The 16,947-nt window shown below is 45.6% G+C and overlaps 1 protein-coding gene across 1 annotated transcript in view; it reads left to right on the forward strand.

Moving 5' to 3' along the window:
* LOC110514543 (dual specificity protein phosphatase 16) overlaps window positions 1-16,947 on the forward strand; it is a 66,027-nt gene that overhangs the window by 43,354 nt on the left and 5,726 nt on the right. The window contains exons 2-3 of the mRNA XM_036945522.1: window positions 1-34; window positions 11,504-11,642. The exon at window positions 1-34 is cut by the window's left edge and continues 1,259 nt beyond it. Of these exons, the coding sequence (XP_036801417.1) occupies window positions 1-34; window positions 11,504-11,642 (173 nt within the window). The remainder of the gene's footprint in view (window positions 35-11,503; window positions 11,643-16,947) is intronic.

The following is a 16,947-nucleotide window of genomic DNA, read 5'->3' on the forward strand; positions in this document are numbered from 1 at the left end:
CAACGAACTGCTGCAACACTCTGCTAAGAAGAAGGTGAGTTCCTGTATCAGGGAGTTTATCTTTAACCAACTCTAACCCAGACCACTGATCTGCCAGGAGTCTAAGAGAGACAGGGAGTTTCTCTTTAACTAACTCTAACCCAGATCACTGATCTGCCAGGAGTCTAGGAGAGACAGGGAGTTTCTCTTTAACTAACTCTAACCCAGACCACTGATCTGCTAGGAGTCTAGGAGAGACAGGGAGTTTCTCTTTAACTAACTCTAACCCAGACCACTGATCTGCCAGGAGTCTAGGAGAGACAGGGAGTTTCTCTTTAACTAACTCTAACCCAGACCACTGATCTGCTAGGAGTCTAGGAGAGACAGAGAGTTTCTCTTTAACTAACTCTAACCCAGATCACTGATCTGCCAGGAGTCTAGGAGAGACAGGGAGTTTCTCTTTAACTAACTCTAACCCAGACCACTGATCTGCTAGGAGTCTAGGAGAGACAGGGAGTTTCTCTTTAACTAACTCTAACCCAGACCACTGATCTGCCAGGAGTCTAGGAGAGACGGGGAGTTTCTCTTTAACTAACTCTAACCCAGACCACTGATCTGCCAGGAGTCTAGGAGAGACAGGGAGTTTATCTTTAACTAACTCTAACCCAGATCACTGATCTGCTAGGAGTCTAGGAGAGACAGGGAGTTTCTCTTTAACTAACTCTAACCCAGATCACTGATCTGCTAGGAGTCTAGGAGAGACAGGGAGTTTCTCTTTAACTAACTCTAACCCAGACCACTGATCTGCCAGGAGTCTAGGAGAGACAGGGAGTTTCTCTTTAACTAACTCTAACCCAGATCACTGATCTGCGGGGAGTCTAGGAGAGACAGGGAGTTTCTCTCTAACTAACTCTAACCCAGACCACTGATCTGCTAGGAGTCTAGGAGAGACAGGGAGTTTCTCTTTAACTAACTCTAACCCAGATCACTGATCTGCTAGGAGTCTAGGAGAGACAGGGAGTTTCTCTTTAACTAACTCTAACCCAGATCACTGATCTGCCAGGAGTCTAGGAGAGACAGGGAGTTTCTCTTTAACTAACTCTAACCCAGATCACTGATCTGCTAGGAGTCTAGGAGAGACAGGGAGTTTCTCTCTAACTAACTCTAACCCAGACCACTGATCTGCTAGGAGTCTAGGAGAGACAGGGAGTTTCTCTTTAACTAACTCTAACCCAGATCACTGATCTGCTAGGAGTCTAGGAGAGACAGGGAGTTTCTCTTTAACTAACTCTAACCCAGATCACTGATCTGCCAGGAGTCTAGGAGAGACAGGGAGTTTCTCTTTAACTAACTCTAACCCAGACCACTGATCTGCTAGGAGTCTAGGAGAGACAGGGAGTTTATCTTTAACTAACTCTAACCCAGACCACTGATCTGCCAGGAGTCTAGGAGAGACAGGGAGTTTCTCTTTAACTAACTCTAACCCAGACCACTGATCTGCCAGGAGTCTAGGAGAGACAGGGAGTTTCTCTTTAACTAACTCTAACCCAGACCACTGATCTGCCAGGAGTCTAGGAGAGACAGGGAGTTTCTCTTTAACTAACTCTAACCCAGACCACTGATCTGCTAGGAGTCTAGGAGAGACAGGGAGTTTCTCTTTAACTAACTCTAACCCAGATCACTGATCTGCTAGGAGTCTAGGAGAGACAGGGAGTTTCTCTTTAACTAACTCTAACCCAGACCACTGATCTGCCAGGAGTCTAGGAGAGACAGAGAGTTTCTCTTTAACTAACTCTAACCCAGATCACTGATCTGCTAGGAGTCTAGGAGAGACAGGGAGTTTCTCTTTAACTAACTCTAACCCAGACCACTGATCTGCCAGGAGTCTAGGAGAGACAGAGAGTTTCTCTTTAACTAACTCTAACCCAGATCACTGATCTGCTAGGAGTCTAGGAGAGACAGGGAGTTTCTCTTTAACTAACTCTAACCCAGACCACTGATCTGCCAGGAGTCTAGGAGAGACAGAGAGTTTCTCTTTAACTAACTCTAACCCAGATCACTGATCTGCTAGGAGTCTAGGAGAGACAGGGAGTTTCTCTTTAACTAACTCTAACCCAGACCACTGATCTGCCAGGAGTCTAGGAGAGACAGGGAGTTTCTCTCTAACTAACTCTAACCCAGACCACTGATCTGCCAGGAGTCTAGGAGAGACAGGGAGTTTCTCTTTAACTAACTCTAACCCAGACCACTGATCTGCCAGGAGTCTAGGAGAGACAGGGAGTTTCTCTTTAACTAACTCTAACCCAGACCACTGATCTGCCAGGAGTCTAGGAGAGACAGGGAGTTTCTCTTTAACTAACTCTAACCCAGACCACTGATCTGCCAGGAGTCTAGGAGAGACAGGGAGTTTCTCTTTAACTAACTCTAACCCAGATCACTGATCTGCCAGGAGTCTAGGAGAGACAGGGAGTTTCTCTTTAACTAACTCTAACCCAGATCACTGATCTGCCAGGAGTCTAGGAGATACAGGGAGTTTCTCTTTAACTAACTCTAACCCAGACCACTGATCTGCCAGGAGTCTAGGAGAGACAGGGAGTTTCTCTTTAACTAACTCTAACCCAGATCACTGATCTGCTAGGAGTCTAGGAGAGACAGGGAGTTTCTCTTTAACTAACTCTAACCCAGACCACTGATCTGCCAGGAGTCTAGGAGAGACGGGCAGTTTCACATGCAGTGCCAGGAGGAGATCTGACACACTCTCACTGACTTCAGACTGACAGAATCCAGGAATCAGTTGTCTGAATCAGAGGGCATTATTATATTTTACAAAGATATTTACTGAGTGATGTTGTAGAATCCAGTCACTCCCCTCTCGTGGTTTGGCGACAGTTTGGAATAACAAGTTTTAAGGACGTCTGTGTGCTTGTTTTACGACTGAGGCAACAGTTTCCTATGATTGTAAGCTGTAGTTAACTCTGTGCAATGAGGTAGAGAAATAACAACTTCTAGAAAGAGGTAGGGAAAGTAGAGCTTCTTAACGCGGTAGGGAAAGTAGAGCTTCTTAACGAGGTAGGGAAAGTAGACCTTCTTAACGCGGTAGGGAAAGTAGAGCTTCTTAACGAGGTAGGGAAAGTAGAGTTTCTTAACGCGGTAGGGAAAGTAGAGCTTCTTAACGTGGTAGGGAAAGTAGAGCTTCTTAACGCGGTAGGGAAAGTAGAGCTTCTTAACGCGGTAGGGAAAGTAGAGCTTCTTAACGTGGTAGGGAAGGTAGAGCTTCTTAACACTGTAGGGAACGTAGAGCTTCTTAACACGATAGGGAAAGTAGAGCTTCTTAACACGGTAGTCAAAGTAGAGTTTCTTAACGTGGTAGAGAAGGTAGAGCTTCGTAACGCGGTAGGGAGAGTAGAGCTTCTTAACGCGGTAGGGAGAGTAGAGCTTCTTAACGCGATAGGGAACGTAGAGCTTCTTAACACGGTAGTCAAAGTAGAGTTTCTTAACGTGGTAGAGAAGGTAGAGCTTCTTAACGCGGTAGGGAAAGTAGAGCTTCTTAACGCGGTAGGGAAAGTAGAGCTTCTTAACGCGATAGGGAACGTAGAGCTTCTTAACACGGTAGTCAAAGTAGAGTTTCTTAACGTGGTAGGGAAAGTAGAGCTTCTTAACGCTGTAGGGAACGTAGAGCTTCTTATCACGGTAGGGACGGTAGAGCTTCTCAACACGGTAGTGAAAGTAGAGTTTCTTAACGTGGTAGGGAAAGTAGAGCTTCTTAACGCTGTAGGGAACGTAGAGCTTCTTAACACGGTAGGGACGGTAGAGCTTCTCAACACGGTAGTGAAAGTAGAGTTTCTTAACGTGGTAGGGAAAGTAGAGCTTCTTAACGCTGTAGGGAACGTAGAGCTTCTTATCACGGTAGGGACGGTAGAGCTTCTCAACACGGTAGTGAAAGTAGAGTTTCTTAACACGGTAGGGAAAGTAGAGCTTCTTAACGCGGTAGAGAAGGTAGAGCTTCTTAACGCGGTAGTGAAAGTAGAGTTTCTTAACACGGTAGAGAAGGTAGAGCTTCTTAACGCGGTAGGAAAAGTAGAGCTTCTTAACGCGGTAGGGAACGTAGAGCTTCTTAACACGGTAGAGAAGGTAGAGCTTCTTAACGAGGTAGGGAAGGTAGAGTTTCTTAACACGGTAGAGAAGGTAGAGCTTCTTAACGCGGTAGGAAAAGTAGAGCTTCTTAACGCGGTAGGGAACGTAGAGCTTCTTAACACGGTAGAGAAGGTAGAGCTTCTTAACGAGGTAGGGAAGGTAGAGTTTCTTAACGCGGTAGAGAAGGTAGAGCTTCTTAACGCGGTAGAGAAGGTAGAGTTTCTTAACACGGTAGAGAAGGTAGAGCTTCTTAACGCGGTAGAGAAGGTAGAGCTTCTTAACGCGGTAGGGAGAGTAGAGCTTCTTAACGCGGTAGGGAAAGTAGAGTTTCTTAACGCGGTAGAGAAGGTAGAGCTGCCTTGAGTGTGTTGAATTCTGAGCTGCTGCCAAGCCACAGAGGTCCTTCCATAGTGGAAATAGTCTGAGGGTCATCTGAGGCTCAGGGACTGAGAGAGAGACAGGTACTTACACACTTACATTTCCATCTGCTCAAACAGGGCTCTTTAGGTCTGTGTTCTGCCTCCAGTTAGCAACTTGACAGACGGACAATATACTCAACAATCATGTCATTAAGGCTGAAGTTGTGAGGGGGGCTTCACTGTGTCGGTGCAGCTCTCAGACTTCAGACCAAAGTCAAAGAGCCTTGTCTCTCACCAGATACAGATGAAACTGTTTCAGTATCTGGATGGCTCATCTTCCTCCTCCTCTTCCTCCTCCTTCTCCTCATCTTCCTCTTCCTCCTCCTCCTCCTCCTCCTCCCCCTCCTCCTCTTCCACTTCCTCTTCCTCCTCTTCCTCTTCCTCCTCCTCATCTTCCTCTTCTTCCTCCTCTTCCTCCACCTGCTCCTCCTCCTCCACCTCCTCCACCTGCTCCTCCTCTTCCTCCTCCTCTTCCTCCTCCTCCTCATCATCATCTCTCCTTTATCGTTGTCAAGACACATCTTGAGGCTGAAACACACTACAGGATTTGAACCATTGGAGATACTATCCCATTGAGCGATTCAGTCCAGCCAAATCCTAGTTAACTAGTAATCGGTATAGTACATACACCTGGTGGCACCTCCGGGCGGTACGATTGGACAATTGGGTGAGAATCGGGCTATATTTGCTGTGCAGGTTTCCGCATGTTCAGTAAGGAAATCATCATGGCAACCGAGGAAGGTACCGCGTTCCTTGTATGGGCATTGTTATGCTCCGAAAAATACCTCTACATGTTAGTCATTTAGCAGACGCCCTCACCCAGAGAGACTTACAGTCAGTACATTCATCATCAGATAGCTAGGTGGACCAGTCATAGTCAGACGGCCTCACCCAGAGAGACTTACAGTCAGTACATTCATCATCAGATAGCTAGGTGGACCAGTCATAGTCAGACGCCCTCACCCAGAGAGACTTACAGTCAGTACATTCATCATCAGATAGCTAGGTGGACCAGTCATAGTCAGACGCCCTCACCCAGAGAGACTTACAGTCAGTACATTCATCATCAGATAGCTAGGTGGACCAGTCATAGTCAGACGGCCTCACCCAGAGAGACTTACAGTCAGTACATTCATCATCAGATAGCTAGGTGGACCAGTCATAGTCAGACGGCCTCACCCAGAGAGACTTACAGTCAGTACATTCATCATCAGATAGCTAGTTGGACCAGTCATAGTCAGACGCCCTCACCCAGAGAGACTTACAGTCAGTACATTCATCATCAGATAGCTAGGTGGACCAGTCATAGTCAAACGCCCTCACCCAGAGAGACTTACAGTCAGTACATTCATCATCAGATAGCTAGGTGGACCAGTCATAGTCAGACGCCCTCACCCAGAGAGACTTACAGTCAGTACATTCATCATCAGATAGAAAAATACCTTTACATTTACATGTTAGTCATTCAATAATTTGGCACGCCCAATTTTTCAGTTTTTGATTTGTTAAAAAAGTTTGAAATATCCAATAAATGTCGTTCCACTTCATGATTGTGTCCCACTTGTTGTTGATTCTTCACAAAAAAATACAGTTTTATATCTTTATGTTTGATGCCTGAAATGTGGCAAAAGGTCGCAAAATTCAAGGGGGCCGAATACTTTCGCAAGGCACTGTATATTGGGGCAGCAGTGTAGCCTAGTGCTTAGAGCCTAGTAGTTAGAGTGTTGGACTAGTAACCAGCAGGTAGACTAGTGGTTAGAGCGTTGGACTAGTAACCAGCAGGTAGTCTAGTGGTTAGAGCGTTGGACTAGTAACCAGCAGGTAGACTAGTGGTTAGAGCGTTGGACTAGTAACCAGCAGGTAGACTAGTGGTTAGAGCGTTGGACTAGTAACCAGCAGGTAGACTAGTGGTTAGAGCGTTGGACTAGTAACCAGCAGGTAGCCTAGTGGTTAGAGTATTGGGTTAGTAACCAGCAGGTAGCCTAGTGGTTAGAGCGTTGGACTAGTAACCAGCAGGTAGCCTAGTGGTTAGAGCAGGTAGCCTAGTGGTTAGAGTGTTGGACCAGTAACCAGCAGGTAGCCTAGTGGTTAGAGCGTTGGACTAGTAACCAGCAAGTAGCCTAGTGGTTAGAGCCTAGTGGTTAGAGCCTAGTGGTTAGAGCGTTGGACTAGTAACCAGCAGGTAGCCTAGTGGTTAGAGCGTTGGACTAGTAACCAGCAAGTAGCCTAGTGGTTAGAGCGTTGGACTAGTAACCAGCAAGTAGCCTAGTGGTTAGAGCGTTGGACTAGTAACCAGCAGGTAGCCTAGTGGTTAGAGCAGGTAGCCTAGTGGTTAGAGCGTTGGACTAGTAACCAGCAAGTAGCCTAGTGGTTAGAGTGTTGGACCAGTAACCAGCAGGTAGCCTAGTGGTTAGAGCGTTGGACTAGTAACCAGCAGGTAGCCTAGTGGTTAGAGTGTTGGGCCAGTAACCAGCAGGTAGCCTAGTGGTTAGAGCGTTGGACCAGTAACCAGCAGGTAGCCTAGTGGTTAGAGAGTTGGACTGGTAACCAGCAGGTAGCCTAGTGGTTAGAGTGTTGGGCCAGTAACCAGCAGGTAGCCTAGTGGTTAGAGCGTTGGACTAGTAACCAGCAGGTAGCCTAGTGGTTAGAGAGTTGGACTGGTAACCAGCAGGTAGCCTAGTGGTTAGAGTGTTGGACTAGTAACCAGCAGGTAGCCTAGTGGTTACAGCGTTGGACTAGTGGTTAGAGCGTTGGACTAGTAACCGAAAGGTTGCAAGATAGAATTCCCGAGATGACAAGGTACAAATCTGTCGTTCTGCCCCTGAACAAGGCAGTTAACCCACTGTTCCTAGACCAGTTAACCCACTGTTCCTAGACCAGTTAACCCACTGTTCCTAGACCAGTTAACCCACTAGACCAGTTAACCCACTGTTCCTAGACCAGTTAACCCACTGTTCCTAGACCAGTTAACCCACTAGACCAGTTAACCCACTGTTCCCAGACCAGTTAACCCACTGTTCCTAGACCAGTTAACCCACTGTTCCTAGACCAGTTAACCCACTGTTCCTAGACCAGTTAACCCACTGTTCCTAGACCAGTTAACCCACTGTTCCTAGACCAGTTAACCCACTGTTCCTAGACCAGTTAACCCACTGTTCCTAGACCAGTTAACCCACTGTTCCTAGACCAGTTAACCCACCGTTCCCAGACCAGTTAACCCACCGTTCCTAGACCAGTTAACCCACTGTTCCTAGACCAGTTAACCCACTGTTCCTAGACCAGTTAACCCACTAGACCAGTTAACCCACTGTTCCTAGACCAGTTAACCCACTGTTCCTAGACCAGTTAACCCACTAGACCAGTTAACCCACTGTTCCCAGACCAGTTAACCCACTGTTCCTAGACCAGTTAACCCACTGTTCCTAGACCAGTTAACCCACTGTTCCTAGACCAGTTAACCCACTGTTCCTAGACCAGTTAACCCACTGTTCCTAGACCAGTTAACCCACTGTTCCTAGACCAGTTAACCCACTGTTCCTAGACCAGTTAACCCACTGTTCCTAGACCAGTTAACCCACCGTTCCCAGACCAGTTAACCCACCGTTCCTAGACCAGTTAACCCACTGTTCCTAGACCAGTTAACCCACTGTTCCTAGACCAGTTAACCCACTAGACCAGTTAACCCACTGTTCCTAGACCAGTTAACCCACTGTTCCTAGACCAGTTAACCCACTAGACCAGTTAACCCACTGTTCCCAGACCAGTTAACCCACTGTTCCTAGACCAGTTAACCCACTGTTCCTAGACCAGTTAACCCACTGTTCCTAGACCAGTTAACCCACTGTTCCTAGACCAGTTAACCCACTGTTCCTAGACCAGTTAACCCACTGTTCCTAGACCAGTTAACCCACTGTTCCTAGACCAGTTAACCCACTGTTCCCAGACCAGTTAACCCACTGTTCCTAGACCAGTTAACCCACTGTTCCTAGACCAGTTAACCCACTGTTCCTAGACCAGTTAACCCACTGTTCCTAGACCAGTTAACCCACTGTTCCTAGACCAGTTAACCCACTGTTCCTAGACCAGTTAACCCACTGTTCCTAGACCAGTTAACCCACTGTTCCTAGACCAGTTAACCCACTGTTCCTAGACCAGTTAACCCACTGTTCCCAGACCAGTTAACCCACTGTTCCTAGACCAGTTAACCCACTGTTCCTAGACCAGTTAACCCACTGTTCCCAGGTCGCCATTGTAAATACGTATGTGTTCTTAACTGACTTGCCTAGTTAAATAAAATATTCAACATGTATAAAAGGTACTGGGATGCCTTAAGTGCCCGTAGAGTTCTCGGGAGCCCATCAACCTGACATCGTAGCCTGCAGTTGGGGAATAACAACATGTAATGTACATCTGGCTTTAGTCCTATCTACAGGAGGACTCAAATCATATCTATTCATAGCAGTGGAAACTGGATATCAACAAGCTATTTAGGTCAGGTGTGTGTGTGTGTCTGTGTGTGTGTGTGTGTGTGTCTGTGTGTGTGTGTGTGTGTGTGTGTGTGTGTGTGTGTGTGTGTGTGTGTGTGCGTTCAAGGGCACCGCAGCGGAACTTTCCACCCTAGAATAGGACCATAGAACTATAAACCACACGATCACTCTGTTTCCAACCGGTTATACATGACATATCAACCTGGCTGGTACATGACATATCAACCTGACTGGTACATGACATATCAACCTGATATATCAACCTGACTTGTACATGACATATCAACCTGACTGGTACATGACATATCAACCTGACATATCAACCTGACTGGTACAGGACATATCAACCTGACTGGTACATGACATATCAACCTGACTGGTACATGACATATCAACCTGATATATCAACCTGACTGGTACATGACATATCAACCTGACTGGTACATGACATATCAACCTGGCTGGTACATGACATATCAACCTGACATATCAACCTGACTGGTACAGGACATATCAACCTGACTGGTACATGACATATCAACCTGACTGGTACATGACATATCAACCTGACTGGTACATGACATATCAACATGACTGGTACAGGACATATCAACCTTGCTGGTACATGACATATCAACCTGACATATCAACATGACTGGTACATGACATATCAACCTTGCTGGTACATGACATATCAACCTGACTGGTACAGGACATATCAACCTGACTGGTACATGACATATCAACCTTGCTGGTACATGACATATCAACCTTGCTGGTACATGACATATCAACCTGACTGGTACATGGCATATCAACATGACTGGTACAGGACATATCAACCTTGCTGGTACATGACATATCAACCTGCCATATCAACCTGACTGGTACAGGACATATCAACCTGACTGGTACATGACATATCAACCTGACTGGTACATGACATATCAACCTGACTGGTACATGACATATCAACATGACTGGTACAGGACATATCAACCTTGCTGGTACATGACATATCAACCTGACATATCAACCTGACTGGTACAGGACATATCAACCTGACTTGTACAGGACATATCAACCTGACTGGTACATGATATATCAACCTGACATATCAACCTGGCTGGTATATGCCATATCAACCTGACTGGTACATGACATATCAACCTGACTGGTACATGACATATCACCTGACTGGTACATGACATATCAACCTGACATATCAACCTGACTGGTACATGGCATATCAACCTGACTGGTACATGATATGTCAACATGACTGGTACACGTGACATATCAACATTGCTGGTACATACATGACTGGTACATGACATATCAGCCTGACATATCAACCTGACTGGTACATGACATATCAACCTGACTGGTACATGATATGTCGACATGACTGGTACATGACATATCAACATGGCTGGCACATGACATATCAACTTTGCTGGTACATACATGGCTGGTACATGACATATCAGCCTGACTGGTACATGACATATCAACCTGACTGGTACATGACATATCAACATGGCTGGTACATGACATATCAACCTGGCTGGTACATGACATATCAACCTGACTGGTACATGACATGGTACATGACATATCAACCTGACTGGTACATGACATATATCAACCTGACTGGTACATGACATATCAACATGACATATCAACATGACTGGTACAGGACATATCAACATGACTGGTACAGGACATATCAACATGACTGGTACATGACATATCAACCTGACTGGTACATGATATATCAACCTGGCTGGTACATAACATATCAACATGACTGATACAGGACATATCAAACTGACTGGTACATGACATATGAACCTGGCTGGTACATAACATATCAACCTGGCTGGTACATAACATATCAACCTGACTGGTACATGACATATCAACCTGACTTGTACAACATCTCCAACTAGTTATACCAAAATGACAGCTCCTCCTGGTTCAGAGAGACAGCATGACAGGTTCTGCTTTGGGATTGTGTTGCCGGGGCAGCCAGTGATCTGAGTGTTGACTTTGTGATTGTCTGATCACTAAAATATTTAGACAATCAATACATAATCAATTATTGCTGATTGTGAGTGTGTGTTTGTTTGTTTTAGATTACAAGACTGTTTGAGTAACTCTTCCTCTCTCTCCCTGAATGTTTCTGTTAACTCTTCATCTTCCTCCTCTCTCTCTGAATGTTTCTGTCAACTCTTCATCTTCCTCCTCTCTCTCTCCCTGAATGTTTCTGTTAACTTTTCTTCCTCTCTCTGAATGTTTCTCTTCCTCTTCCTCTTCCTCTCTCTCTCTCTGAATGTTTCTGTTAACCCTTCCTCTCTCTGAATGTTTCTGTTAACTTTTCTTCCTCTCTCTGAATGTTTCTCTTCCTCTTCCTCTCTCTCTCTCTCTCTGAATGTTTCTGTTAACCCTTCCTCTTCCCCTCTCTCTCTCTTTTTCTCCTAGTTGGAGCGAGTGGGCGGTCAGGAGGTGGTGGTGTATGACCAGAGTTCATCTGACCCCTTGACTCTTCCCTCGGAGGCCTTCCTTACCGTCCTATTGGACAAGCTGGAGAGGAGCTTCCCTTCCGTACACCTGCTCTCAGGTTAGACACACTCACTCAGCCCGTCATCTTCCTCACTGCCTCTCTCTCTCTCCCCTTCCTCTCTTTCCCTCCTCCCTCCCCCTCCAGACAGCTCACTGAAAATGGCTGCTGATGATAGGACATCTAACTGAAAATGTGGACGTGAATGGGTAAATCGTGGACATGAATGGGTTAAATGAGGATGTGAATGGGTTAAATGAGGATGTGAATGGGTTAAATGAGGATGTGAATGGGTTAAATGAGGATGTGAATGGGTTTAATGAGGATGTGAATGGGTAAATCGTGGAAATGAATGGGTTAAATGAGGATGTGAATGGGTTAAATGAGGATGTGAATGGGTTAAATGAGAACATGAATGGGTTAAATGAGGACGTGAATAGATTAAATGAGGACGTGAATGGGTTAAATGAGGACGTGAATGGGTTAAATGAGGACGTGAATGGGTTAAATGAGGACGTGAATGGGTTAATTGAGGACGTGAATGGGTTAATTGAGGATGTGAATGGGTTAAGTGAGGATGTGAATGGGTTAATTGAGGACGTGAATGGGTTAAGTGAGGACGTGAATGGGTTAAATGAGGACGTGAATGGGTTAATTGAGGACGTGAATGGGTTAAATGAGGACGTGAATGGGTTAAATGAGGACGTGAATGGGTTAATTGAGGACGTGAATGGGTTAATTGAGGACGTGAATGGGTTAAGTGAGGATGTGAATGGGTTAATTGAGGACGTGAATGGGTTAAGTGAGGATGTGAATGGGTTAAGTGAGGATGTGAATGGGTTAAATGAGGATGTGAATGGGTTAAATGAGGACGTGAATGGGTTAAATGAGGACGATGAGGACGTGAATGGGTTAAATGAGGACATGAATGGGTTTAATGAGGACGTGAATGGGTTAAATGAGGATGTGAATGGGTTAAGTGAGGATGTGAATGGATTAAATGAGGATATGAATGGGTTAAATGAGGATGTGAATGGGTTTAATGAGGACGTGAATGGGTTAAATGAGGATGTGAATGGGTTAAGTGAGGATGTGAATGGATTAAATGAGGATATGAATGGGTTAAATGAGGATGTGAATGGGTTAATTGAGGACGTGAATGGGTTAAATGAGGACGATGAGGACGTGAATGGGTTAAATGAGGACATGAATGGGTTAAATGAGGATGATGAGGCAGTGAATGGGTTAAATGAGGACATGAATGGGTTAAATGAGGACATTAATGGGTTAAATGAGGATGTGAATGGGTTAAATTAGGACATGAATGGGTTAAATGAGGACATGAATGGGTTAAATGAGGATGTGAATGGGTTAAATGAGGACATGAATGGGTTAAATGAGGACGTGAATGGGTTAAATGAGGACATTAATGGGTTTAATGAGGACGTGAATGGATTAAATGAGGACGTGAATGAGTTAAATGAGGACGTGAATGGGTTAAGTGATGATATGAATTGGTTTGATGAGGATGTGAATGGGTTAAATGAGGATGTGAATGGGTTAAGTGAGGATGTGAATTGGTTAAATGAGGATGTGAATGGGTTAAATGAGGACGTGAATGGGTTAAATGAGGATGTGAATGGGTTAAATGAGGATGTGAATGGGTTAAATGAGGATGTGAATGGGTTAAATGAGGACGTGAATGGGTTAAATGAGGATGTGAATGGGTTTAATGAGGATGTGAATGGGTTTGATGAGGACGTGAATGGGTTTGATGAGGATGTGAATGGGTTAAATGAGGACATGAATGGGTTAAATGAGGATGTGAATGGGTTTGATGAGGATGTGAATGGGTTAAATTAGGACGTGAATGGGTTTAATGAGGATGTGAATGGGTTTAATGAGGATGTGAATGGGTTTGATGAGGATGTGAATGGGTTTAATGAGGATGTGAATGGGTTAAAGGAGGACGTGAATGGGTTTAATGAGGATGTGAATGGGTTAAAGGAGGACGTGAATGGGTTTAATGAGGATGTGATTGGGTTAAATGAGGATGTGAATGGGTTTGATGAGGATGTGAATGGGTTTAATGAGGACGTGAATGGGTTTAATGAGGACGTGAATGGGTTAAATGAGGACGTGAATGGGTTTAATGAGGATGTGAATGGGTTAAATGAGGATGTGAATGGGTTTGATGAGGATGTGAATGTGTTTAATGAGATAAGTTGTCTAAGTCTCTCAGCTTTATTCTGGACCGCTGTCAGACTTAAAGAGAGTCCCAGATGACATTTAAAAGTACCTTTAGATCCGCTTTCTGTGGTTCCTGTCTCACTGTCTCAAACCTGTTAGGAAGTTGTTTCCTTTCAGATATGCTTCCTGTTTCTATGATGAAGTCATCAGGTTGGAACTTCCCTCCAAACTAAGAACACCTGTAACATTAGACTTTATCAGACATCAGGTTATCACAGAACCCCAGACATTATAACTCTCCCTGGAGAGAAGTGAATTATTCTGCTGTTGGTCCTCTGCCCTGACAAACAATACAGTCAAATGTCACTGAATCTAACGACAGGTTCAGTACGTTGCAGTATGGACGTTAATCCGGCAGCTCCACGGTTGCTATGGGGAAGTGACTGTGTTGAAATGAGACTGATCAAACTGTGTCACTCAAACCGCTAAGCTTCCACATCCAGTAGAGTCCCTATTTATTTCCCACAGAGGAAGGTTCCTAACCCTGGATACAATACACAGCTGTACATCCATCCTGTATGTTATAAATCAGATGGGCTCATCAGTATTGCTGTAATGTGAGAGAGGAGGAGAGAGGAGGAGAGAGGAGGAGAGAGGTGGAGAGAGGAGGAGAGAGTTGGAGAGGAGGAGAGGAGAGAGGTGGAGAGAGGTGGAGAGAGGAGGAGAGAGGTGAGAGGTAAGAGAGGTGGAGAGCGGAGGAGAGAGGTGGAGGAGAGGAGAGGGGAGGAGAGAGGAGGAGAGAGGTGAGAGGTAAGAGAGGTGGAGAGCGGAGGAGAGAGGTGAGAGAGGTGGAGAGCGGAGGAGAGAGGTGGAGAGAGGAGGAGAGAGGCAGAGTGACGAGGAGAGGTGGAGAGAGGAGGAGAGGTGGAGACAGGTGGAGATGAGAGAAGGAGAGCGGAGGAGAGAGGTGGAGAGAGGAGGAGAGAGGTGGAGATTGGAGGAGAGAGGTGGAGAGAGGCAGAGTGACGAGGAGAGGTGGAGAGAGGAGGAGAGGTGGAGACAGGTAGAGAGACGAGGAGAGAGGCAGAGTGACGTGGAGAGAGGAGGAGATGAGAGAAGGAGAGCGGAGGAGAGAGGTGGAGAGAGGTGGAGATTGGAGGAGAGAGGAGGAGAGCTGGAGACAGGTGGAGAGGCAAAGTGACGAGGAGAGAGGAGGAGAGGTGGAGAACGGTGGAGAACGTTAGAGAGACGAGGAGAGAGGAGGAGAGAGGAGGAGAGACAAGGAGAGAGGAGGAGAGAGGAGGAGAGAGGATGAGAGAGGAGGAGAGACGAGGAGAGACGAGGAGAGAGGAGGAGAGTGGAGGAGAGAGGAGGAGAGAGGCAGAGTGACGATGAGAGAGGAGGAGAGAGATGGAGAGAGGCAGAGTGACGATGAGAGAGGAGGAGAGAGGTGGAGAGAGGAGGAGAGAGGAGGCGAGAGGTGGAGAGAGGCAGAGTGACGATGAGATAGGTGGAGAGAGGAGGAGAGAGGAGGCGAGAGGTGGAGAGAGGAGGAGAGAGGTGGAGAGAGGAGAGAGGAGGAGAGTGGAGGAGAGAGGAGGAGAGAGGCAGAGTGACGATGAGAGAGGAGGAGAGAGATGGAGAGAGGCAGAGTGACGATGAGAGAGGAGGAAAGAGGTGGAGAGAGGAGAGAGGAGGCGAGAGGTGGAGAGAGGCAGAGTGACGATGAGATAGGTGGAGAGAGGAGGAGAGAGGAGGCGAGAGGTGGAGAGAGGAGGAGAGAGGTGGAGAGAGGAGAGAGGAGGAGAGTGGAGGAGAGAGGCAGAGTGACGATGAGAGAGGAGGAGAGATACGAGGACAGATGCATGATGTGGTTTTTTCTGTGAGCTTTAAGAACATTTCCACATGATGTCCTCCTAGTCTGAGTCCTAAAGGGCACCCTATTCCCTATATAGCCCATGGGGCTCTGTTCAACTGTAGTGCACTTACTATGCAGGGAACGGGGTTCCATTTAGGATGGATCCATGGACGAACAGATCTGAAGGAGAGGCTGGAGAGCCATGGGTACACGGTTGCCAAGCAACTAGGACTGGGCTTGTCTGAGGGTCGGCTGGTACAGGTGGCTGGTGTGTGTGTGTGTGTGTGTGTGTGTGTGTGTGTGTGTGTGTGTGTGTGTGTGTGTGTGTGTGTCGCTGGGTGCAGAAGGCAGTGTATCAGTATTGTGTAATGGACTCAGCAGGTCAGGTTGGTCCTCTATAAACACTACTAGATAATAATGTACAACACAACCATTCAGTTTGGCTGCTGTTGCTAGGCAGGTTTAGTGTACAATATCAGAGCCTGCTTGTATTGGTTTATGATGGTGCAGGTCTTCTTCGTGAGATTAGAGTTTGTACATATATACATATTCCGATTTTGACGCATCTATCATTCACACCGAAGTTCGATGTGTAACCTCTAGTATCTCTAATACAGTAACCTCTAGTGTCTCTAATACAGTAACCTCTAGTGTCTCTAATACAGTAACCTCTAGGTTCTCTAATACAGTAACCTCTAGTATCTCTAATACAGTAACCTCTAGTGTCTCTAATACAGTAACCTCTAGTGTCTCTAATACAGTAACCTCTAGTGTCTCTAATACAGTAACCTCTAGTATCTCTAATACAGTAACCTCTAGGTTCTCTAATACAGTAACCTCTAGTGTCTCTAATACAGTAACCTCTAGTATCTCTAATACAGTAACCTCTAGTGTCTCTAATACAGTAACCTCTAGTATCTCTAATACAGTAACCTCTAGGTTCTCTAATACAGTAACCTCTAGTGTCTCTAATACAGTAACCTCTAGTATCTCTAATACAGTAACCTCTAGTGTCTCTAATACAGTAACCTCTAGTGTCTCTAATACAGTAACCTCTAGGTTCTCTAATACAGTAACCTCTAGTATCTCTAATACAGTAACCTCTAGTGTCTCTAATACAGTAACCTCTAGTGTCTCTAATACAGTAACCTCTAGTGTCTCTAATACAGTAATCTCTAGTATCTCTAATACAGTAACCTCTAGTATCTCTAATACAGTAACCTCTAGTATCTCTAATACAGTAACCTTTAGTATCTCTAATACAGTAACCTCTAGTATCTCTAATACAGTAATCTCTAGTATCTCTAATACAGTAAT

This window comes from Oncorhynchus mykiss, chromosome 15 (assembly GCF_013265735.2).
Source record: "Oncorhynchus mykiss isolate Arlee chromosome 15, USDA_OmykA_1.1, whole genome shotgun sequence".
Classification (NCBI taxonomy): domain Eukaryota; kingdom Metazoa; phylum Chordata; class Actinopteri; order Salmoniformes; family Salmonidae; genus Oncorhynchus; species Oncorhynchus mykiss.